Genomic DNA, 24,627 nt, shown 5'->3' with positions numbered 1-24,627 from the left:
CAGCTCCAAGGCTCACATGTTACCAGCTCAAGCAAGATAGGGAAATGAACAGTGGGGAAGTAACTTGTGCAACTTTGGTTTTTGACTCAGAAAATAATTTTGAAATTCACACAGTAACCCAGGCACAGTTTCACATTCAGCACTGCAAAGACAAACTGCATTTTCCAGTTGTGTTTTTTTACAGGACAAGACAATTGAGCATTTTCTACCACAAGTGATTTTTTAAAGCATTTTCTCACAGAAAAAAAGAGCATCTCATTGAAATTGGTACATGTGGGGTTTATGCAATTTTTGCAAAAACTGGCATTTCTTTCCTGATTTCTACTGTTTCCTGATTTATTTTAGCTGGTTTTGGACCAGTGCCAGAGCCATCTTAGCTGCTGTCAGCCTTGCTCTTCAGCTCTTGGGGATGAAGTGTTCCCTGGTGCCCAGAGTGCCACTGGGGAGTCACCACCATCTTCCTTTCTTTAAGCACCCAACAATAAGGCTCAGTGATGATGAGCCTTATTTAAATTACCCTAAAGCTGCTGGGATTTGGGTTTTTTTCTGCAGTCTGTGGCAGTAGTTTTGGACAGTGTAGTTACACCATGGCTGCAATCACAGCTTGCTGAACTCTGCAGAAGTGTCCCTGTTGAAAGCTGTGGGAAATGTGTCTTAGCAGGAAACCGCTCATGGTCAGGGTTAAATGTAAAGATGGGGATGTTACTTAGGATAATCCCAGTGTTGTAGTTCCTGTGGAGCCCAATCAGGCTGCACGCACAGAGAGGTTTCTCTCTACTTTTACAATTGGCTGAAGGTCAATTTAGATTTAATATTTACTTTGAATAACACGTGCAGTGCTGATTTCTGGAAAGGGCACAAGGTGCCTTATCCCACTTTTATCTCACTCCAGCTTTTTCAAATGGGGAGCTACCAGCAACACATCCTAAGAATCACAAGATTTAAGGTCACCTGATTGTTTTGTTTTAAAGAGCTGTATTTGGGAATCTTACCTCAGATGAGCTCATGTTTATATAACTAAGTGTCCCCTGGAAGCCCAGGAAACAAGAATTTTGAGGATGATCCATGTGGGCCTTACAGCACCTAGAAAAACTGGCTGTTGAACAAAAGGAAAAGTCTTAACTTTATTTGCAGAAGCTCTATCTGACACAGTCTGCTCACTTTTGCCTGTTCCTTTGCTGTCTGTTGGGAAGGTGCCTTCCTGCTTCGCAGGAACATGCAGGAAAAATGTCCCGTGGATGTGCTGTTCATCCCATCTGTCTCAGGAGAGGAGATTCTGTGAGTTGCTTCAGGGACGGATCTTACTCACAAGAGTGACTTTTAAATCTTACTGACTATAAAATGTATTGCTGGCAAGAATATTCCTCCTCAGCACTTATGCAGGGGGGGAAGGAGAGAAAGCAAGGGGGCACTCACATCTTCTTCTCCTAAATCCTCAAAACTTGGAGTGTATGTGTTCTAAATCCCCTTCCTGAATCTCCTGCGAGGAGGTTTTTCATATGGGTGTGTAAATATATTAAAAAATATATAAATTTCTAGTTTAGTGTTACATGCAGCTCAGGCCAACCTATGTCATCCTGTCTGCAAGGCACTTTTGCTACAGCAGGGGCTACCCAAAATCTTGGTTAAGTTCAACCACCCCCAGAAAATTAAAACAAGTGCCAAAAAGTCCGGGTTTTATATTAAAGGAAGAATTGAGTAGCCTGGAGAAGAGGATAATACTGACTGTAAAACCTGAGCAGGGTAGAGAAGTTAAGACAGCTGTCACCTCAGCAGTGAACAGATTTTTTGAAAAAAAACAGAAGTTGTAGATCATATCCATCTTAAAATATTGAGAGAACTAAATATGGAATTACAGGTGTGGTCTGAGGATTTGTGGGTGATGTCTTAATTCATTGATCTGGGCAGGAGAATGGCAAATGTGGTGCCTGTACCCAAAAAGAGGAAAGGGATGGTAGAGGCAGCACAGCTCTGAGTGTGATCCCATTAAAGGAAGTTTTAGATCAAATTCTGAGGGGAAAAAACCTTGCTGAACAAAGAGGTGACCAGAAAGTGTCACAAATTACACCAGGGGTTTGTCAGAGGAACATTCAGTCAGATAAATCATTCTCCTGATGAGAAAACTAATTTCCTTAGCAGATGTGATAGAGTGCAGTTAATTAGCTGGAGCTGCAACTCAAATCACGGAGAGTGGGAATGAGGAGATTCCTACCAGAATTCAGAGGGGGTTGTGGAGCAGTCTGGGGCAGGGGGTTCTTTTTGTTTTCTTTTTTGCACATTAAATGCCATGATGGAGAGGGCGCTCCTTTTTTTCCACGGATTGTCTGGAATGCGATCCTCCCATGGATATTCCATAGTAATAAGGGAATATTACATATATATTCGCTTGTAGGTTTGTGTGTGTATATTTATTTATTTATTTACATACTCCTGGGTGCGTGCTGAGGGAATTGAAGGCAATGCCGAGCTCCTGTCCGTGCAGAGGACAGGACGGTGCTACAGGATCCCAGGATGGGTCAGGACGGGAGGCAGCACAGTGGGTGCAGCTGGTGCCACCTCCGTGCCCCAGCAGAGCCACCCCAGAGCACAGGGCCCAGGACTGTGTGCAGACAGCTCCGGAGTATCCCCGGGGAGGAGAGTCCACAGCCTCTGCTCAGGGCTGGCCGCTGCCCAGCGAAGTTCCCCCTCATGTCCAGCTGAAAGTCCTGAGCATCAGTTCCTCTGGTGCCACCGGGCCCCCGGAGCAGAGCCTGCTGCATGCTCTGACACCTCCTTTCACACATTTATGGCCGAGCCGTCTCCTCCCGACGCTGCTGAGCCCCAGCTCCCTCAGCCTTCCCCTCAGAGAGGCTCCAGCCCCGCCATCGCCTCGGCAGCCCCGGGTGTGCTGCGCTGCGGAGCCCGGAGCGGCGCAGAGCGCCCCAGGTGTGCCCCAGAGGGCTGAGCAGAGGGGCAGCAGCACGTCCCCGCCGTGCCCAGCACACGTCCCCGCCGTGCCCAGCACACGTCCCCGCCGTGCCCAGCAGCATGTCCCCGCCGTGCCCAGCACACGTCCCCGCCGTGCCCAGCAGCTCGCAGGACGGGCGGGCTGGGAGGGACAGCGCGGCCGCAGCACGGCTCCCTCAGCCGCAGCACGGCTCCCTCAGCCGCAGCACGGCTCCCTCGGCCGCGCCCGCCCGCCCCGCCAGGGGGCGCCGCTGCGCGCAGGCCGCTCGGCCGAGCGCCGAGCGCGCCGGCCCCCGGCCAGCCCGCGCAGCCGCGCGCCGATGCGCGGCGCTGAGGGCGGCGGGATGGCGCTGTGGCGGGGGCTGCGCTGCTGCCGCCGCGCCTTCGCCTGGCTGCCCGTGCTGCTCATCGCGCTGCTCCTGCTCTGGTCCTACTACGGATACGTCTGCGAGCTCTGCCTCGGTGAGCGCCCGCCCGCGCCCCGCGGGGCCCGCCCGCGCCGGGCCGCGTCTCGGCGCCGCCGGGGCCCCCGCGGAGCTGCGGGCGGGGGGCGCGGCGGGCCGGGGGCTTCGGTCATTGCCCTTCTCCTTCTCCTCTTCTTCCTTCTTTCCCTCCTCTTCCTCGCCTTTTCCCCTTCCTCCTTGTTCTCCTCATCCTCTCTTCGTTCTCCTCCTCCCGTCTCCGCGGTGGGAGCGGGGCCCCGCGCCCGCCCCGGTGTCCCGAGGCTCGGAGCCCGGCGGTGACCCGTGCGCAGGGACAAACACTTCAGTGCGAGTCGAGTCCCGCTGGGGATTGAGGGGGGCTTGGGGGCGCGCTGCCCCGATTTGCGCAGGGTTTGTGCCCGGCCGGGCCGGGTGAGGGCTGCGGGTGCTGTTTGTTGGTCGTGAGCCCTTGTTCTCCGCGTCCCTGGCAGAGGGGAGGTGGCTTTTGAGAGGGCTGGGGGAGTGATCCCACCCTGAAAGCCAGCGTTGTTGTGATTTCATAGCGTCCAGATGGCATTTATGAGCTAAACAGTAACAAACATCAGTCTGTGCCCTGCCTTGCAATCGTTTTATGTTTGTATTCTGAAAAGGAAAGAAATAGGTTACATGGGATCACACTCGGGCGTGGAGTTGGTACAGTAGCACGAAAACACTGCATTTTAGAAGAGGAAGTTTTATGCTGGCTAGTAATTGTATATTTAACGTAGCAATTTAACTGTATAGTAAGTTACAAACTTTCTTGTGTTTGTTATTTCTGGTTTAGTGTGCTACTAGAAAAAAGAGTTGCCATTTCTGGAGCAGAGAAGAGCTGGAAGCTTGGATTTGAGATTTGAAGTTGTGAGAATGTGGCTCCTCAGGACAGAGTGAGGCAGACAAACGAAACCAGAGGTCCCAGAAAGGATAGTCTGAGATGGTCCTGGGGCAGGAGCTGCCTCCTGGTGCTGCACAGAAACGTAAATCAGGTGTTTGTTAGGGCTGGCAGTGCAGTGAGACCTGCTGGTTTTTTCTCAACGAGAGCTAGAATGAAATGCAGCTTCTTTGGTCTGTTTTAATCAGCAACTTGGCAAAGCCCCCAAACACTTCATGACATTTATCCCATCTCTGATTCTGTGGGCTGTTTCTTTCAAGAATTCACATAGGATGATATCTCTGAGGTGCATGTAACTGTCATTAGAACATGTGACAAAAAACGTGGAGCATTTTCCTGGAACGCTGTCAGTCTTTTGAAATGTGCTGTGCAAATTCAGTCATACTGAACACGGGCTGATGCCAGGTCTCAGTGCAGCTGCTGGAGGAGGCTCAGGTGATTTGAGTGAGGTTTGGATTGGGGCTGTGCTGCTCTGCAAGTGCTGGTTCAGCTGGCAGGAGCTCCGCTTGCTGTGTGGAATCACAGCTTAAATTAATTCATTTGCCCACACCCACCTGTTTTTTTTTGCCCCATTTCTCTCTCGTCTCTTTTATTTGCCTGTGGAGGAGTTTATCTATGCAGAAGTTGAAATGACTGAATTATTTCAGGATTTGAGCATGAACTGTTGGCCTGTGCTGTTACTTGCCAAGCAGGATGTTGTCTCTCTCCTCCTTTCTTATACAGAAGGCTTGCTGAGCTGGCTGCCTCTTCTCAGCTGCCGGGAGCCTGTAAATAGTGAGTGCTTTGTCTGGAATCTTGGTTTGCATTTTCAGCTGTGCGAGCACTGGAAGTGCTGTGGGGGTGATGTCTGGGAGGCATCTCCTGATGCTGGGTTTGAGCTCTCAGTGCTGGGGTGGCCAGTGAGTCACAGGAGGAGGCCTCAGTTCTTGTTTGGCTGGTGGTTGCTGCCACGGTGACAGCAATGATCCTGCCACAGAACCTTTTATATCATTGTGTTTGTGCTCTTGTCTCAGGTAAATCCTTAGCCAGGCCCTGCTGCAGGTGTGGTCAGGAGGGAGCCAGGCTGTGCTTGTGAAAAGCTCATCATAGCTTGATTGGCAGCAAACCAAAGGAAAAAACTGAAGTTTTCCTAACAGTCTTGTTTACCTGAAATTGAGTGGGCAGAGAGACACAGCAAAGATTCTGTTTCTTTTTACATCTACATTGCTGTGTGTCACAGAGCTTTGTTTTCCAAGCAATGCCCTATCAAAATATCACAGAACTCCCTGTTTTCAGTTCAAGAAAGCAGCCCTTGTCTCCTCTGTTAAACTTGTATGCTGGCTTTTAAAATAATGGATGGATTTTCACATGGTCACTACAAGAAGGCATTGAGCAATGCACCTTTTGCTGGTTGCTCAGAGGGCTTCTGTTAGTAGGGACTTTTCTCTCGTGATGGTGAAGTAAGAAGGGGTTGTAAAATTTCTGCTGGTAGGTAGTGTAAAAACAGTGAAGTCATTGCAATTGCTGACTTGGTCAAAGCTGAGAAATGTATAAGTTTTTAATCCTGCTGATGCAGAAATGCTTTGAGACAGTGCTTACAGTGGAGGGTCAAGACCACCTGGGGACCAGCAGAAAGCAGCTGCAAGTATGTGGTAAATGCAGAGAGATGCAGTTTGGACAGGTGCTGGAGGAGCCTTGGTGATCTTCTCACTGTCACCAGAGGATTGCTTTTATCATATTTCTAATGCAAAATAACAGAATATATTTTATAAGCAGGGAAAACACAGCACAAGTAAGAGTGACTGAACATCTTGCTGTGGGTGTGTGCGTGAGTGAAGAAGAGTGGTTACGGATGCTTTTGGTTTGATGCTGAACTGTGGGCTCTCTCTTTACCTCTTGAATTTGAACATTTTTCCTAAAATGGCTGTATTTCACACAGAAATGTTAATTCTCACAAACTTCTCTGGGATTCATATTTCCTCTGTGGACACGTGTTTTTTTTTCTTTTCCAGTGACTGTGAGCAACCCTGTGGAGAAAGGTATGTGTGATAATTTATTATTTGCCATTCAACCCTCGTGTAAAAGGACTCACAAATGTTCTGGCTGAGATATCAGAAACATTTGCTGTCATTTTTTTAAAGATATATTCTCTTTCAGTGTTTTCTTCCTGTGACTGCACCCTCCTGAGGTACTCAGCATGCTGCACCTCCTGGGTGCACTGGGAAATGCTCTGTTTAGTCACATCTGGGCAGAACATGGAAAGGCTCTGATCCCTCTGACTCTTTCAGGAAAAGCTGCGTGTGTCTGAGCACACCCACACCCCTCTTCTCCCTTTCCCTTTCACATTTCCAGAGCTGATTTTACAAGCCAAACAGAAAATACTAGTTCCCATCTGCAGCCCACCTGGCTTTTTTTGCTGTTCCATTTGATCTTTCAGTGAAAGCTATTTTTGATAAGCTTTCTCTCTCAGCTCTGGTGCCCACTAACAGATCCTGAGTCACAGCACAGTAGGATTGCTCAAAGACACTCTTCAGACTGGTGTGTTGGTGGAGGTAATGGCCATGTGCTAAGAATAAGGAGTCAATGGCTATTTTAGTATTTTTCTCCTTCTTTCCTGGAGGTGCTTTGGTTGCTTTTGGCTAATCCAGGTGTTCTCTTGGTGACTTTCTTCTTTAGGGGTTATAAAGGACCCCTAGAAGTAGGTGTAGTGTAAGCTGTTCCGTGAAGAGCAGTGCCAGCTGACATTTAAAGATTCTCCAGATTGCTGCATCCAGTATATTCCTTTCCCCTACAGAGCAGTTCTAATGTTTGAAATTGCTACAGAGAAGCTGCAGAAAGCAGGATGATAATGACTACACAGCAGAAGAAAGTTAATTGTTGCCTAATCTCTTAGTGCATCTCCAGGTCAGCTTCCTCTAATGTGCTGATAGGCTGATCAACAAAATTAAACCTGTTGCAAGATTTATCTCCTTCTTTATTAATTAAAAATGGCTCAGCTCCACCTGTAGTGTGAGGATAACATCTCAAACCAGCTTGGAGCATAAGAATGACTTAGCTGTGATTCACAGCTCCTTCCCACAGTCCATCACATCCTTCTGAGATGTGTCCCATCATTTGCCATCTCATTAGAAAGTTTCACTAATGCATTTGACCTTTTTTACCAATTTTCACACAGGAAAAGAAGTGTTTTGACATAGTTAAGAAGTGTTTGAATTTTAGATTTCTCTTTCCAACTAGTTATTTTAATCTTATTTTCTAGAATTTGAAACTTAAATGAAATGGGGGGAACGAGATTGTTATTGCAATGAAATGATGTTTAAATAAAACTGACTTATAACTTTGATAATGCCTTAATGAGTTGAGTGTTAAAGAAATGTCAAATAGTCTGTGCAGCTGGAGGACAGCTCCTTTGGCTCCCTGTCCATGGAATGCCTGCTAATGCCAAAGGCTCTGGAATCAGGTTTGCACATTGAACTAAGACTGTTCTGACACGGGCTGGTTTGCAATTCTTCCTCAGTAATCACAAGCCCTATTTTGCTCAATCTGAGGGAAATTTTCCTGATTTATTTTATCAACTGTGGCAAATGTAAAAGATGTTTAATAAGAAATTTGGCTTTTTCTGGTGATGTAAAGGTCATAATATTTCCCTCTGCTCTTACAAGAAGAATGTGGTGCAGGAGTGGGCAGTGCACACTCTGCTTCCCACTGCTTTTAGTAACAATTGAACCCCAATACTGGGAGGTGCAAAATTCACCTTTACACTGCTCAGCACCAGCCAGTTCTGCTGGGCTTGTGCCTGGGATGTGGGGAAGAGACAGGAATCCTGTCATTCCCAGGGATACAGGTTGTCACCTGCCCTGTGGGACAATTCTCTGACAGCTGCATCTTCCTCACCCACAGAATGGGAGCGGGTGGAGCAGGGGAGGCTCTGAGATTGGTCACTCCTGAGCTCTGGATGCTGCTGACCCTGAGCCATAAGGTTTAGCTGGACTGCAATAATGGGTGGCACTGGATGGACACCTGTCTTTTCCTTTCTTCTTTTTTTTTTTTTTTTACATTGTTGTGAAAAATTTCAATTATGCCCATCGTGGATGAAACCTTTCCTTAAGAAGTCATTACTCTGTTTCTGTTTTTCTCTTTTCTCGTTTTGTTTTTAGTGGCCTATCTTGTAGTATTCCATATTCTCTTTGTGCTCTTTGTGTGGACATATTGGAAGTCTGTTTTCACTCTCCCAATACAACCAGGCAAAAAGGTAAGAGAGCCAACACCTTTCATTCCTTGCAAAACAAAAGCACAGATGTTAAAGAGAACTCAAAAATCCTTCAGTCTAGTTGATCTGAAGAGGAGAGTCAGAGGCCAATGTGTCTTAATTCTTTTCAACCAAATATTTACTTTGCCATGTTGCTTGGATTACTAGATTTACTTTTTTATTCATATTTTGTCTTACCTCTCTATGAAATACTAATAAAACACTCAGATTGAGCCAACAAAATGAGGTCAATATTTGTGTGGCACTCCAAATATACTCAGGCTTGCTCTGATCCTGGTTACAGGAACGTAAATTTATAAATAACAACCAAACCCAGTTTTAAAAATTTAAAAATTTAAAAGTTCTTGCTCACTATAGAGGTGCTGAATGTGTTATAAAGGAGAGTAATGCATACATCGAGGGCAGCAATAGGAGCAATTCTAGTGAGTTGTTGATGAGCCTTAATTACACTTTTTCATTTCTTATTGCTGTGTCTCTCAGTATTCTGGCTCTCTAGCACTCACTACCTCCCTTTGTCTTCTTAACAACCACATTTTCCCACTGCATTAACCTCGGGAGCAGGAGGTAGAAATGTTTCCAAGCTCACCTGTGTTTGAAATGCTCTCTGCTGCCCGTGGCTGACTGCTGCTCTGGTGCCTTCTGCTTGCAGTTCCACATGTCCTACGCTGACCAGGAGCGCTACGAGAACGAGGAGCGGCCCGAGGTGCAGCGGCAGATCCTCGCCGAGATCGCCAGGAAGCTGCCGGTGTACACGAGGACAGGGAACGGAGGTCAGCTCAGCACGGAGCCCAAATCCACCCACACACCCCCCAGCAGCACAGGCTGGCACCCAGGGGATCCTGCTGACCAACAGCATTCCAGGCACCCACTGACTCCTGCTCTCCCTTGCTCGCAGGGAAAACAAAACAAGCCTTGAACTCTCTAATTCAGTGCAGTTCCACGTGCTGCCTTTGAGAAGCAAGATGTTACCCCTTGGATTTACAATCCAAAAGCCCACGTGTGCTGTCTGTATTTAGAAATAGCAAGAGAATAATCAAATCTGTCATAATTTTCACTTAAAATGGAGTCCGGCTGAGAGATGCAGGACATACTTCTGTGACCAGTTTTCTGGACTGTGTTCAGTGATTAAATGCCTGCTGCACTCCCTTCACAGCTTAAAGAAATCTGTGTTCATCTTGGAGGCTCTGACCTGCTCATTTCCTCTGTCAGGCGAGCCAAAGAATTTTGAAGCAGAGAACTGGAGTAAATAGGGAATTATCAAAATGAAGTGTAGGTAGTCTGAGTAAATGTGGATGCAAGCATACAGCTTTGGTTTGTCACTTTTGAGCTGGCTCTATGGGCTAGAGTAGGTTTGGGATAGCTGTTAGGAGGGAATTCCTTCCTGTGAGAGTAGTGAGGCCCTGGCACAGGTTCACAGAGGAGCTGCGGCTGCCCCTGGATCCCTGGAAGTGTCCAAGGCCAGGTTGGACAGGCCTTGGAGCAACCTGGGATAGTGGGAGGTGGTCCTTGCCCATGGCAGGAGGTGGAACAAGATGAACTTTAGAGTCCCTGCCAACCCAAAGCATTCCATGGTTCTATGATTTTATGCTTTCACTGACTGTTGCCCCATCTGCAAGTCTCCAGCAGAACTGTGAGTGTTGCTTACCTGACTGTGACCTGCAGCAAACACCAGGTCAGCAAACAGCTTCACATGCTGAAGTGAGAGAGGAAAGAAAAAGGATAGTTAGGAAATGAGCACAGTCTCAACTAACACATGAAAAAAGAGCACTCTTCCATTGTTTTGTGTTAATTTGTCTCTGATTCCAGGGATTCGGTTCTGTGACAGATGCCAGCTGATCAAACCTGATCGTTGTCACCATTGCTCTGTTTGTGCCATGTAAGTCACGGGTTGTCCTTCACCCAAGTGCAGTCACCACAAGGTTTTGGGAGTGGGCTGCTCCTTCATGTGTCTTTTTACACAAAAGGTTCCCCAGGGTCTGTTCAGCTGCAGCCAGCAGTGCTCTAGGGCAGGAATCATTCTTGTGTCTCTTTATCTACACAAGGATCAAGGACATTAGTTGGTCTTCAAACACTAAAAAATGTTCCATCTTAAAATTATATCTGCCTTAAAAAACTTGGAAGACAGCATCATTTTGAGTATCTATTGTGTAGAAATCTCACAAAAATCAAGGTTTTGCTGTTGATCTGCACGTGGTAATGAAGTACCAATTAAAAATATTCAATTTTTCTTTTTTGTCCTTTTGCAGGTGTGTGCTAAAAATGGATCATCACTGTCCATGGTATGTCCTAGATACTGGTTTATGGTTTTCTGAAAGGAAAAGGCTACTTAGATATATCTCTGTATGCCTTTTATGTCTGTATGACTCTCACATTTTAGGCCATCCATCTCTTTAGTTTGGGAAACTTATAAAATAATTGCACTTTGAAATTGCTGAAATTAAATTTTAACAAATCATTCATGTTTGCTCCATAACCCATGTGTAAAAATGCTATAATATTGATAAAATTTAAACTCCAACTGCTAATTCACTCATTAACTACTATTCAAATTTGAAAGGAACTCTAGCTTAGCCTTTCCTTTGGGCTCTCTCAGTGTTTCAGCTGCACTTGGGGTGCTTCCAATAACATTTGCACATGGGTGGTTTCTGGACTGATGCTGGTCAGAGACAGTCTGTGCAAAAAGCTGCATGGAATAATTGAGCTTTACACCTTTCAGAATTACTGCCACTACATTTCTTAAATTCCTCCTTTTTTTTTTTAAAAAAAAAAAAAAAAAGGAAGAGTTAAGAATTCAGAAACGACACCAAACATTTCCCTACCTGAACCTTCCTGGTGATCAGAAGTGTAGAGGATTTTCCAAACCTGAGTTCTGACACAAACACCCACTAGGGTTTTTCGTACATCCCCGTGTTCCTTTCCAGAGGGGTTCCAAGTGTGGGGTTAATTGGGCTGTATGTAAACAGGCAGGGGTGAGGTGGCTCCTGAGGTTTGCAAAGGAATAGAGTAGCACAGAAGTCCCAGCTCTGATTTCCTTGGCAGACAAGACGCAGACAGGAGGAACGAGCTGCTGCCTCTGTGACCCATTTACCTGTGGTACCAGCCTTAAAACAATTCCAAAAATCTGAACCGTGCTTCTCCTCGGCCCCCAGGAAGGGTTGGAGCGAACAGCGGAGCCATCAGTTCTGTGCCCTTTCGGCCACTACGGGGAGCTGCTCATTGGCAAATTCGTTGTGTGATCCAGGGCTTCCAAACCCCCCAAAACTGCTCGTGCTCATTGTGTTACCACCACTGTGTGCTGCACCAATCCTGATTTCAACTTTGCTTTTGTCCTCCAGGGTGAATAACTGCATTGGATTTTCTAACTACAAATTCTTTCTACTGTTCTTAGCCTATTCTTTGTTGTATTGCTTGTATATTGCTGCAACAGTCTTCAAGTATTTCATTAAGTATTGGACAGTAAGTGATGAAATCCGGTTACTTTTTCATCTCCTGTCAGTCTCGTGGGCTTTAGCGACTCTGGGTGCTTTGTTGCTCTCAGGCAGTGGAGGGGCTGCATTTTCCTGGGAGGTGTTTCCTGGGCCCTTTGGCAGTCCACCTCCTGTTAGATGTCTAAAATGCACAAAGCAAGAAGCAAGTAGCCTTCAGGAATTTCAGACTGTAGATTATTTTCTGGCAGAGAGGGTCTGTCCCTTCCCTCTCCTTGCGTTTGCATGGGTGTCCCTTGGAAAGTTTGGCATTGATGTGTAAGATCCTGGCAATGATTCGTACATATTTACTGAATAGAAAAAAAAAATGGGTCAAAACCCCTTGTTCAATTTCTAACCCCCATAGGCCTCCTTTCTCAAGTTAAAAACAGTGACCCAAAGGAGGCTTTTATGCAGTTACTGCTGATTGTTTCTATGCAAGCAAGGCCAGCTGATAGCTCCAGTAAAACACTGGCCCTTGGTCTCTGTTTCTGCCCCCTCTGCTCAATAACTCTGTATGTTTGTGTTGAAGTACTTTTGCTGTGCACTAATTGTTCCCCACACTCAGCAAGGCACCTCCCTGGGCCCGGGAGGTCCCCAGAGCCTGCCTGTGTCACTGCTGGGCACCCCTGGCACCTGGCTCTTCTGCTGTAGAGGGAAAGGAGCCTTTCTTCTGCTTGGGACATCCCACTTTGCTTTTAAACTTTCCTCATCCGTCTGTGCTCATTTCTAACACTCCCCAATAGCTGCAGATGTGGAGGGCAGGTTTCTCCGAGCTTACCCTTGAGCAAGGTGCAGAATTTTAATGTGTGCACAGGAAACTCAGCAGAACTTAAATCAGGGCTTCAATCCTGCCTGTTCATTTCCCACGGGCACAGGGTGCTCCTCATGCCCACCTGGGCATCTGTGGTGGGCTGGCTCAGAGCCATACCAAGGGTTAATAATACCCCCCAGTCTTTGTGCTGTGGTACAGGAGGGGAAATGAACCATACCAAGGGTTAATAACACCCCCCCACTCTTTGTGCTGTGGTACAGGAGGGGAAATGAACCATACCAAGGGTTAATAACACCCCCCACTCTTTGTGCTGTGGTACAGGAGGGGAAATGAACCACATTCATTTCTTTGTCTCTTTTTGCTTTATATAGTAATGTTCACTTTTGTCTGTAAAAGTTTGAGAACTCCTAATAGGAGTTTTAGAATTATATTTCTAAGTACAAATAATTTCCATCTTTAATTTGTTCCTATCACTTGTTCCATGTTGCTTTCCTCTCCAGGGTGAGCTGACCAATGGGCGTTCCAAATTTCACATCCTTTTCCTTCTCTTTGTGGCGATCATGTTCTTTGTAAGCCTCATGTTTCTGTTTGGCTACCACTGCTGGCTCGTCAGCAGGAACAGATCCACTCTAGGTAAGGCTCTTCTGTCTGTTCTTTCTAGTAAGACACACCAAAGGTGCTGTAAGAACAAAAAAAAAAAGAGAAGAAAAAAGGCATTTGTTCTATTTCTGTACATTTCTGCTGGTTGATGAGGGGAGGAAGATTTAAGATGTTGGTACAAGCTGCAGAAATTTGTCACTGCAAATGAGCTGCATTTATTAGCTGGTGTGACAAAAGCTTTGTTAGGGAAACCAAAGCCTTAAAGTGCAGAAGTCTAATTATAAAAGTGTTATGCATATGTAAAACTACATTTGCTGTGAAATGAGGACAGCTTTTAAGGAATAATGGTTTGTTATGTTCCTGTGCTGGAGTGCACCCCCGTCAGCTTGGTGAGCTTGGGAAACACAGTGTCCATCTTTACTGATAAAGGCAAAGAAGTTGTGACTGTAAAATCAAAGAAATTATCATCTAAAATAGCATCATTTTGCCAGAATTTCTTTGCCTTTCCTTAGATAAATGTTCGATTTTCAAAGCTTTTGGGATGAAGTTTTGTAACAAAACAGACACTATCAAGAGTGAGCAAATATTCTGATTTTATCAAGTTATTTACTTCAAAAGTCATTTCATGGGGCACTGAAGCTCATCTATCCCAAAGCATCAGACCTGTGCAGCAGCTGAGAAGGGAGATCAAACTCTTCCTAAGGCACTCAAGGTTCTTCTCTCCTTTCTTTTCTTAATTTTATGCCCCACCAGAACCCAGAGTTTATTTGCATTTGTTTGTCCCTAGTGCTTGTTCATTATACCATTAACGAATGACGTGATTTAAATGTGCAGTGCCCCTTCTGGAATATGCACTGAACACCAACCTACTTCATTCTGCAGAGTTTTTTACCTAGCAACTTTTCCCCTCGGATTTTCATCAAGTCCCACAGGAATATCTTCTAACTCTGTTCTCTGGATGAATTGTGGGTTGGTGTGACTGTTCTCTAGGTTCAGTTGCCCAACCAAATTCCTGCCTTCAGTTGGAAAGTCTTTACGGGCTTTGCAAAATGGGGAAAACCATTATTTTGAAACTTTGTAGTGCTAGATCTCTATAATCCGTTAAATCACGTTGCCTTTAGATGGTTACAAGATGCACAACCCTTTTTCACAGTGTTTGCCATTGATTTTCATTTTTTTCCACTGAAATTGCCTCTGTTTACAGAGGCTTTCTCAGCTCCAGTGTTTCAAAATGGCCCAGATAAAAATGGATTCAATCTTGGCTTTGTGAAGAATCTCCAGCAAGTGTTTGGGGAAGAAAAAAAGCTCTGGTTGCTGCCTATTGCCTCTAGGTAAGTAAGCCTACTAAAAGCTAAAGTGCTGAAAGCTGATGGAATTGCAGTTTTTCACATTTTGTGTCCAGGTTTAGGTCACAGGAAAGTGGGGGTTTTATGTGTCTTTCAGTAAGAGTGGGGCCATTTTCTACTGAGTGTCAGTCAAACACAAGTGAGATTTCTGCCCTGAGGAATCTGTGGGATAAATTGATAAAATTTATACCTATTAATTGCTTCGTTTATATAAATGTTTTCCTTAGTTCCCCTGTCACTTCTAACTGCCCTCAAGTTAGTTTTTCCAGGGCTTTTTTTCTGTATTCAAATTACTTGATCAAATTAGCACATTTAACTTCTGCTAAAAATTACTTGATTCCAGGCCACAAGTTTCAACTTTTGTACTCCAGAGACCTTGAAAAAATTGAGAACCAAAATGAAAGATAAACCTGGTACTTTTGAAGCTTAAAGATGATTTTAAGTAAACATGGGAAATACTGGCAACAGAAAACTTTGCAGAAAAAGTGTAGAGAAATTGTCATCTTTTAGAGTCACTTGCTGCTTTTGCAGTGTTCCTCTCTGCCCTTTTCCATGCAGCCAGGGGGATGGACATTTTTTCCCAATGAGAGCCTTGAGTGAAGCTCGGAACCCTCTCCTGACAAATGAGGAGCAGTGGGAAGAGGATGGAATAGACGAAGAGCCTCAGGGTAAGGAATTAGTGAAATTAGTTGTCCTGACCCACAGTGGCCAATAAATGAACTATAAGAGCTAATCAAATAAAAAAACTGTGTTGGTTAAGTCCCTGGGCAGCTCGGACTTGATTAATGACCACAGACTAAAGCTAAGCTGTGCTTTGGAAACAATTCTTTCTTTTTTTAGCAACTTTCTACTTGCAGGTGAATGAACTTAAAAGATGTTTCAAGGGTTAGAGAAACTGAAGTTGCCACAAACTGGTAGTATTTACCAGTAAAAGTTGCTGCATGCAGCCCAGTTATTTGGGATGTAAAGTGGTGCCTGCAAGAAGAAGAATACTTAGGTTTTTTAAAGTGTACTTATCCTCTGAGAGTGTGTGAAATCAGGCATGCAAGCACCTGAGTGCAGGGATACATTTAGGAAGCTGCTTTATGCTTTGTCCAGCTTTATTTCCAGAGTAAATTTACCTGCTCTCCCTGGTTGGTTCTATAAATTTGGTACTTACACAGGGTAACACAAATGAGTTTTAAAACCAACAAAATTTGCTTTAAAATAGCAAACTCTGGCATTTCTGTGAATTTTTAATGATGCTTAAAATAACTCCTTTAGGAATGAGTCAGAGCTTCTTCCAATTTTTACAAACTTTAAATTCTCTGAATAAATAATTAATTCTTCCATATGAAAACGGTGGCAGTGAGGTGATTTTTGGCTAGATCAGCCCCCAGATTATGGTATGAAGTCTCCCAGTTTACAGTGCTTATAATATAACTGACATTTCCAGGCAGTTGAACTGGATAATCACTGGGGTCCTTTCAACTGAAATATTCAGATTCTCTCTTACATAACAGAGGTAAACCAGTAAAAATATCTACCCAGAAAGACCTGAAATGTTCCATTAAAACTGCAAGACCTTTATTTGTCTTTGTGGCTTTAAAGCTTGTGACTTGGTTATGAAATAAATAAAGCCAATAATAGAGTAATCTCAGTTAAAAACAGCTGTTCAGTTCTGACAAGTGGTTGTCTATTTTTTTTTTTTGTAATTATCCTTAAAAACACAATCCCATGCTTAGTGAAAAGTGTATTCTCAGTGGGAAAACCAGATTTATTTGCCTCTAATTGCTTTGGCTTTCACAGGTTCTGGTGAAGCCTCATCCCTTGCCATAGAAAGGGAGACATAGCAGTGTGAAAACACAGTGGTGTAAAGCTGGATCAGAAAGGTCAGTGTTTCTTTCTTTTATTTCCCTCAAAATCACTGCTCTGCAGGGAGTGGGGAGGTGATGTTGAACAGGTTTGGGCTTTAGCAGAAAAGTATTTCTCCAGCTTGCCCAGAAATCCCTTGTTCAAGGGGCCCTGAAAGGCAGCAGAGGCTCTCAGAGGCCCTGGGCTGGGTGTGGCACAGGTGACAGCAGAGCCACCAGCACTCTATGAAGGGGAGGACACCAACCCTGCAGCTCCTCTGGAAAACATGACTTGGACAGTGGCAAGATGGAAATTCTGGGAGGTGTGGGAAGGTGCAGGTGAGGTGTTAAACTGAAGCTGAGCACAGCCAAGTTGCAGCTGGGGATACAAGGAAGTGCCTTGTAATGTCACATCAGCTGTCACTCTTCTCCAGGCTTTTTCTCCCCCTGGGAAAGGTGGGTCCCACAACAGCTGACACCAGCTGGGGCAGGTGCTGCTTCCAGAACATTCCCTGCTCTGCCTCCTGCTCTGACTTGGAGAACAGGAACAGTGTTGGCCCCACACACATCCTGCCTAGGAGCTGCAGGCAGTGAGGAGGGCAGTGTCCTGCTGTCCCAGAGGAATGGAACTGACCGAGATTCCAGCAGCACCCTCTGCTGTCCCACTGGCAGGAGGTGGAATTGCCAGGTGGAGTTTGCCTCTCTCAGCTCCAAGGCAGTCAATAACTGGTGTGGCAGAGCACTGCAATCCCTGCCTGGCTCCCCTGGCAGACAGGGCCCCTCCACACTGCTAGCAGGGCTTCTGGCACGCTGTAGGAGTCTACCTTGTTCCACTAAGAAAAACCCCAGAGTGTTTTTCTGTCAGCAGTGAGGGCTGCATCCTGCCATCCCACCAGGGCAGGCAAAAATCAGCATTTTCCTGTTGTTCTTCATGGCTTTAAAATGACTTCCAAAGCCCAGATCAGCCCTCGATCCCTCATAACAGCAGTGCTATGGTTGCATATTTGTATTTCTTTAAATTTCAGCTTCCCTCTCAGGAGCCAACATCCCTTCTCTTGGCAAGGACTTCAGTTTTGAGGGGCAGAAAACAGGTGGATCTTCAAGATGAGAAAACATCCTGAAGTATTGTCTGATGGGAATCTGCATTCCAGAGTGCTTCTCCAGGAATCTTGCTGTCCAGATGTCCCAAGGCTTTATAAATTTAAGTTACAGAGTTAACAGAACAATTTTACAGGGTGATTCTGGCCAACCTTCTTTGGCCTGCTCTCTTTATTTTATAAATACTATATATTTTTTATTCAAAATAGGTAAAAATGTTGATGCAAGTGCATTTCCAAAGGCCTTTTCATTTTGCAAACATCAGGGACTCGAGCTCTTGAAATTCTTCCAAGCCATAATATTCTTGGGGATGGTTACTTATTTTGAGGCTGATTCTCCAACCTTCTCTGACAAGTGGCATTTTCTAATGTATTTAAATTCTGAGTCAGTTCAGCTCAATGCAAGACAGACCCAGTTAAATCTGGCACTAAATTGGTAGCTGAATGTAAGAGTGTTGAAAGCAAAAGTGCTGAACATGCACATGTACATGTGCAGCTGTGAGTGAAAATAAAATATTCACGTTGCCAGTATGAAGATTCAAGAATATTGTGGCCATAGATTTTTTAAACATTTTTGGGGGGTGTTATTTTCTTTGCTTTTGGGTTATAGTGCTCTTGCATCCTACTTGCAGGCTCCTAAAATGCAAAAGGGAACTTCAGACAGTCCAGTTTGCATTAATTCCTAGGGCTAAAGCATCATCTCATTCCTGGATCAGTGTTTGATGGAGATTTGTGTGTTCATGGAGTCAGAAAGGAAGATGTGAATTTGAAACGTGCACTGAAAGTTTGGCTCCAAGAGTCATGTTTGGAGTTTACACTCCACAGGGGTGGCTTGAACCCCAAAATGCTGAAGAGACAATTGATGTATTGAATTTTTTCAGACTTCTTCCCAGCTCAGTGCACTGACTGGCTTCAGGGGTTTCTGCATTAAGAGGTGATCTGATTTGTTTCTGCATTTTGCTGCATTTACAGTCAGAGAGGTGTATCCCTGTTTTGTTCTGGGGAATGGAACTGAGACTTGGCTGGCTGGATTATGGATATTCTTCTAGACCTGAGACCTTTTTTTTAAATCTGCATGATTCAGCCCAGTCCATCATTCTTGTTTGAATTAGGTGCATGCTAAAAGTATTGGTGTACTGCCTTTAAGATAATTTAGTACCATTTTCTATCCCATTTTTGTGTTTGTTTATCAGCCCACTGGTGTTGGCAGTGACTACAGGAGCAGCTGTGCATATCAGGAGAAAGGAGCTGATGAGTGAGTTTGGTGATGGAGGCTTTGCCTACAGACTAAACCCCTTTTATTCTCTGTTCCTCTGCTGCTGCTGCCACAGGCATTGTGTCTGTGGAGAGCTTTGCAGAGGTTCCTTCCCTAAGAGAAGGTGTTCCACTCCTGGCTGATGCGTGCCCTGTGGGCAGGATTTTGTCCCTCAGCCTGTGCAGTGTGTGTGGAGCAGGCAGTGCTGACCTCCCTGTGATGTCTCACTGCTGAATTTGGTTGTGAAGGGCCAAGGTGGGCTGGCCCAGGCTCGTGTGGGTTTGTGTCTCTGCTCAGGGTGGCCCTGAACACTGAAAATGTTCCTGCTTCAGCCACCTGAGTCTGTTGAGTGGCTCTGTCACCAAATGGCTGCTGAGTGCTGGAAGGGTTTTTCCTGTCAATCTAAAGCTGCATTTCTGATGTAAATCTGGTGTTGGACCTTGTGCTGTGTGAGGTGCAAGGTGGCAGCTGAATGAATCCCCTCATTCCTGGCAAAATGTGCTCTGGAGGGGGAGCTTGAGAGGATGATGGCAGCTAAACACAGCCAGAATTTAGCACCTACAGAGGTGCTATTTGTGCCTTTAAAAACTTTAAATTCCTTGTATATAAAACCAGGAAGGTGATTTGGTGACTTTCTGTTTCATCCTGCTAGCTGAAGTGTATTTTTCCAGAGCTTTTGTGGATTTACAGGAGTTTTCTGAGCAGGTTCTTGTGCCCTTCCTGGGTTTGGTTCTGGTTACAGCCCTGCCATTATTTGAGTTGTTTCTGTGCCAGAGCAGCAGCAGAGCTGTGCAGGAGCTCCCCTGCCTGTTCCTGCTGCTGCAGTGCTCATTGGGGAGTACAGAAAATCAGGTTTTGTCTTCTAATGCTAAAGCAGATATCTTTATGATGACACAGGTACCAAGCTCAGATTGAGAAAGGGTTTTAAATGTTTCCAAGTAACTTTTATTAGTCACTTTTCCTGTAATTAATTATGGTCATCTCTTCCCTTTCCTTCAAAGCAGCTCAGCCTCCCATAGTTGTAACAAATTCTTGTCCAGGTAGAAAGAATACAAAGTTTATCACTTCAGAGCCACTTCTCAATATCCACACATCAGATGCTGGAAAGCTTCATGAAATGTGAAAGAAATGCAAAAGTTGTGTAAAATGAGGCAGAACAAAATGGGGAACACCCACATATCTGAGTGAGCAGCTCCATTTTGTTCCCTTCTGCTCACTTAAGGTGATATCTTTATTTTACCCCTGGCCTTTGTCCTTTTTATGCTGAGTAAATGCACTGAAAACAGAAGTTCCTCAGGCTGCTCTGGTCACTCTGCAGGTGACAAAAGAGAATATTCAGCCCAGTGTGTGTCAGTTTTTTTTAACCTGCTCTTTTTTTGAATGGCTCTTCAGGGGTTTTCCATGCCCTGATCCTCATCCAGAGGCTCTCCACTATCATCACTGTCTGTAAGGGCTGTATCATCAAACCTCTCCCCTACCTGCCCTGCCTGCACCCTCCATCCCAGCAGTCCAGGAGTGGGATTCATCGCCCCAAGTCCCATCAACACCAAGGATACTGCAGCTCTGGGAGCTGGCCAGTGATCCCAGCTCATCCTGTGTGTATCTCACACTGCCTGTGCTGGTGGCCCAGCATTCCAGGTACGCCCTGAGCCCTCCATGTGCCAGGAGCAGCTGAAGTGTCCCCACTGGGATTGCCACCAGTGTTCACTGTCACTCTCTGGGAGTGTGCTGCAGATGCAGTTCCATTCAGAGGACCTGGAGAATTGTTAAGGTTTGAGTCTCAGTGCTGGTGTCAGTGGTGTGGCTGTAGGGATTGCTGTAGGTGCTCCACTCCAGCCTGGAGCAGTGTGGAGGCAGCAAGGCAACTGTCTCAACCCCCTCCAGGGGCTGATTTCTCTGCTTAGCACTGGATCTACACTACAGCTTTCTCAGCTGTGAGCAACTTTTCTAAGTGAAGGCACCATGGGAAAGGAGGGAGCTCTTTTGTTGGACTTTAGTGTGATGCCTCCATTGTTATCCCTCTACTCCTGGATTCATCCTGCAAAATAACTGACCACTAACAGCCACCTCCTCACCTCTTCCCCTTCTCTCCCATTTACATTCAGGTACAAAAACCCAGACAGAGCATCATATTGATGTTTCTCTGTGTGCAACTGTCCTAAGTCCAGTCCTGGGCCAGCGAGTCCTGCCCAAGGAGCCAGGACTTGTGCAACCCTCACTGCACTGCCAGGTTTCTCTTGCTGAGTTGGAAGCTTTTGGAGTAGGATAATCTTGTTTTCCGTCAAGCAGGGAGCACTTCTGTATGCTTGAGGAGGCTGTACCCAGTGTGTGCGGGGTGCAGTCACTGGTGAGAATCAGGAAGCTTCCAAATCACACTATGCAATGAATGTTTGCTTCCTGGGACAAACAGGAATGGATTCAGCAAAATCCACACCAGCTGCAGCTCTGTAGTTCTAGATGCTGGTCTGGACTGAAAGCACAACTTGATGCATAAAGTCTGTCATGTGATATGAATGTAAAATGTCAAGGGGAAAAAATTTACTACTTTTTTCCCTGAATTTAGCTATGAAGAATGATGTACTGAGCAGTTACTCTGTGCAGTTACTCTGCTGAGCAGTTACTCTGTGCAGAGCTGTTGCACTCACGGAAGGGTTTAATTAGCAGGGGAAGGAGCCACTGCTGACCTTGTTTATTAAGCCAGAACTAATTATCTCAAAGGGTCACGTTTTCATTTCAGTGACTCCTGTGGTACAGATTTCTGAAATGGATCCATAGTACTTGAAAATACCTCAATTTTATTGATATTTTTCCAATTCTAACAGCTTCTGTTGTATTACAGAACACTTGCAAACGTAAACTCATTCTGAACTGATCAGATCATTCAGATCACTGAAGGTGTTTGCATGGCAGAGGGGCTCTGGTCTGGCAGACCCTGCACTGGCTCTGCCATGGGCTCTTCCTGCCTAGTGCTGCATTCCTGCCCTGGTCACAAACACTGAGCTCACGCCCACTGCTGCAGGGTTTTAGTCTCTTGTTGTTTTTCCATCCCACTTTGAGTCTTCCCTCTTCTTCCTGAACATACAGTTCAATATTTTCAGCTTTGAGCTGCTTGTGTTGGTCTTTTGGATACTGTGAGGGTGAGTAGGTGTCATTTTATGCAGTTGTGCCACGTATTTTATTTGTAATTAATCTCTGTTTGTCAGGTATTGGTTTGTGGTTCCCATCATCAGGCCCAGCTGGCTTTGCTTAGAGCAGGATCCCACTTCCTGCATTTTCTCTTTCCTAAAAGCCTCATTTCTTCATTCTCCACCTTCCATTTGGGATGTAAACCTTGTGAAATAAAATGTAAGTTTACATTTCAAATACAAGCCTGTAAGTTGCTCATGCCTGCATGCTCCTTAAAATACTATTTTTTTTCTGTATGAGGTTTTAAGATTTACAGCAGCATTTGTAAAACTTTAGTGGGTAACAGCCATTGTTTTAAAAAAATAAATTATGTTAAGGGGGGGGGGGGGAAACCACAACCCCAAAAAATTCAACAAAAAGGACAAAGGGATCATCTCTGCTTCTTATTCCAGCTGTGCTTGAAAAGAAATGCCTGCTTGCATCCAGTGCTGGTGTCAGACAGCCCTGGGAACACGCAGGTACCTCACCTGACGGCTTCCCTGCCCTTTCAGTAATTCCTGAAGCACTTCCTTGAGTTAAACCTTGGACTAAATCCCACAGGAAGCCTGGAACCCAACAAGATCGGCCTCCCCCTCTCCTTTCTAACCTGTGTGCACCCCCTTCCCAGCACTTCCCTCTCTAAGAGAAACAGAAGCCCAAAGTGAAAGCATTGGTGTATTATTGCCCCCACACCTTTCTCTGGAGGATCCAGGAGCCTCCAGGACGTGTCCCAGAACTCCCTTGGCACCTGGAATGCTGGTGTCATGAACTGCTGGGCTGGTGCAGGTGACCTTCCCTTGGAGGGACAAGGCTGTGACTCAGAGCTGGGGTGAGGAGGTGGAACTGTGGTTCCTCTGCTCTGATGTAATTCCATTCTTCTTTGAAATTAACTATACTATGGAACGGCTTCCTGCTGTACTCACAGAGCTACTCCAGAGTCATTCCAAATCCATTGCTAGAGCAGGGAACTTTGGGTTAGGAACACAGGAAAGAGGAAAGGTCTTGTTATTTTATGAATTTACACCCTGCCTGCTCAGATGGGTGCTCCTCATCTGCAGATGCTGTTTGTGGTGCAAATGGGTGCTTAAAGATAGAACTGAGCTAAATCTCAGGGTCAGAGAATGGTAGAGCCGTGGTTGTCAGTGTAGCAGGAGGGTTTAACTCCCTCCCAGAAAATCCAGGGGGTTTCACACACTGGCAAACGGGGCTGGAGCAGAACCCCCCCTGCAGGGGCTGCTGTGGGTCAGGGGTCAGCTCCCTCTGGGGCAGGACCAGCACTGCCATCCCCATGGAGCTGACAGAACTGGGACACAGCAGCACTCCCCTGGCGTGGTTTGCAACTGCATCCAGCTGCTTTTTAGGAACCCAGCGTGGCCTGGGGCTGGCAGCTGTTCCAGTCAGAACGGGTGGCTTAATACACATCCCTCCCCACTAATTCAATGGGAAGTAATTATTTTGCAAGGAATGTCACACCAGATTGCTGCCCACCTTTGGGGTGTTGTGTTCAGGACTTTTATGCTGCTGCTGCTGGCATTGAGACTTTTGATATCAAATGGGTTTTTACAAAAGCCTTGGATACTCATTTTTACTGTTGAACCAATGCTGTGCTATGCTGATGCTCTGTGGAGTTTCACTGGCATTTTCCAAGTGTTTGTACAGTTTCTACAGCTGAATATCCTGTATGTTCTACTGTGTTGTTTTTTATTATGGTTTGTACTGCACTGCAGGCAAGGACTGCATTAAAACCATTTTTGGCTAATTTATTAGACTTGTGAATGGTTATTTCCTATGCTTGGGCTAAACATTCCCTCTCTGGAAGTGTTACACAACTTTAATTAACTGGAATTACTGCTTGGAACAGGGAAGGTTCTTAATCTGTGACAAACAGATTCATTGGTGTGGGCAGCCCACACCTCAGCACTCCACTCACCTGATGAGAGGTAAGGACACTACTTGAGACAACATTCCCTCATCCTGCCATTGTAGAATATGGATATATTTTAAAATAATAATGGTTTCTATTGTATTTATGGATCTCTCCAAAGTTACAGTAAGGGGAGGTACTGGCCAGCTGGGTATGGTGTACTTGATGCCAGGGGATTTAAAGAAAGAAGGGATTTGGCTGCAGATTGATGTTTAATGTGGCCCCAAACAATGAGTGCCCTGAGGCTGCTGAGCTCTAAGGGCCACGTTTGTCTTCTGGCTCTGGTACTCTGTGAACAGGACTTGCAGTCAAGTTCCAGCTTTTTGCTGCTGTGTTCCTGTCATTTAAAGGGCTGGTGAGACTGATCCAGCCACAAGTTTTGTCTCGTAGAACTCCCAAGTTCTGGATGTGTAGAATTTCCACAGGCAGCGCTGATGCCACCCCCAGTTCCCACCCAGTTTGCACCTTGATTCAGGACCCATGAGCAAGACAACCAGGGGTGTTTCACTATTTGAGAATAATGTTTGCAGAGCAAAATTCCAAGAGTTGTACTTTTGGTTCTTGGCCACCAGCCAAAGACCAAACATCCCTGTGGCTGTTCAGGAGGACCTTGAGATCCAAGTG

The 24,627-nt window shown here is 45.6% G+C and overlaps 1 protein-coding gene across 3 annotated transcripts; it reads left to right on the top strand.

Moving 5' to 3' along the window:
- The first annotated feature begins 3,249 nt into the window (after positions 1–3,249).
- ZDHHC15 (zinc finger DHHC-type palmitoyltransferase 15) lies at positions 3,250–23,840 on the top strand. Of its 3 annotated transcripts, none has more exons than XM_068205192.1 (12): positions 3,250–3,408; positions 6,288–6,314; positions 8,433–8,527; positions 9,195–9,315; positions 10,352–10,421; positions 10,792–10,824; positions 11,881–12,001; positions 13,285–13,417; positions 14,589–14,715; positions 15,289–15,398; positions 16,519–16,601; positions 17,588–23,840. In XM_068205192.1, the coding sequence occupies exons 1-11, from the start codon at positions 3,267–3,269 to the stop codon at positions 16,560–16,562; spliced, it is 1,023 nt and encodes a 340-aa protein (XP_068061293.1). In that variant the 5' UTR covers positions 3,250–3,266; the 3' UTR covers positions 16,563–16,601; positions 17,588–23,840. The 3 variants fall into 3 exon arrangements, with proteins under 3 accessions (XP_068061293.1, XP_068061294.1, XP_068061295.1); XM_068205193.1 differs by lacking the exon at positions 3,250–3,408 and adding an exon at positions 4,056–4,114; XM_068205194.1 differs by lacking the exon at positions 3,250–3,408 and adding an exon at positions 5,163–5,195.
- The last annotated feature ends 787 nt before the right edge of the window (positions 23,841–24,627 follow it).

Source organism: Anomalospiza imberbis, chromosome 14 (genome assembly GCF_031753505.1).
Source record: "Anomalospiza imberbis isolate Cuckoo-Finch-1a 21T00152 chromosome 14, ASM3175350v1, whole genome shotgun sequence".
In the NCBI taxonomy this organism is placed as follows: Eukaryota; Metazoa; Chordata; class Aves; order Passeriformes; family Viduidae; genus Anomalospiza; species Anomalospiza imberbis.
Note: the sequence above shows the minus strand (reverse complement) of the source record. Positions and strands in the feature narration are given on the sequence as shown.

What these genes read in the sequence shown, in the direction of transcription:
- ZDHHC15 (XM_068205192.1), top strand. Translation starts at nt 3,267, where the DNA reads ATGCGCGGCGCTGAGGGCGGCGGGATGGCGCTGTGGCGGGGGCTGCGC. An exon ending in CATTGCTCTGTTTGTGCCAT is followed by an intron (nt 10,422 to 10,791) that starts GTAAGTCACGGG and finishes GTCCTTTTGCAG; the next exon opens with GTGTGTGCTAAAAATGGATC. An exon ending in ATTTCATTAAGTATTGGACA is followed by an intron (nt 12,002 to 13,284) that starts GTAAGTGATGAA and finishes TTTCCTCTCCAG; the next exon opens with GGTGAGCTGACCAATGGGCG.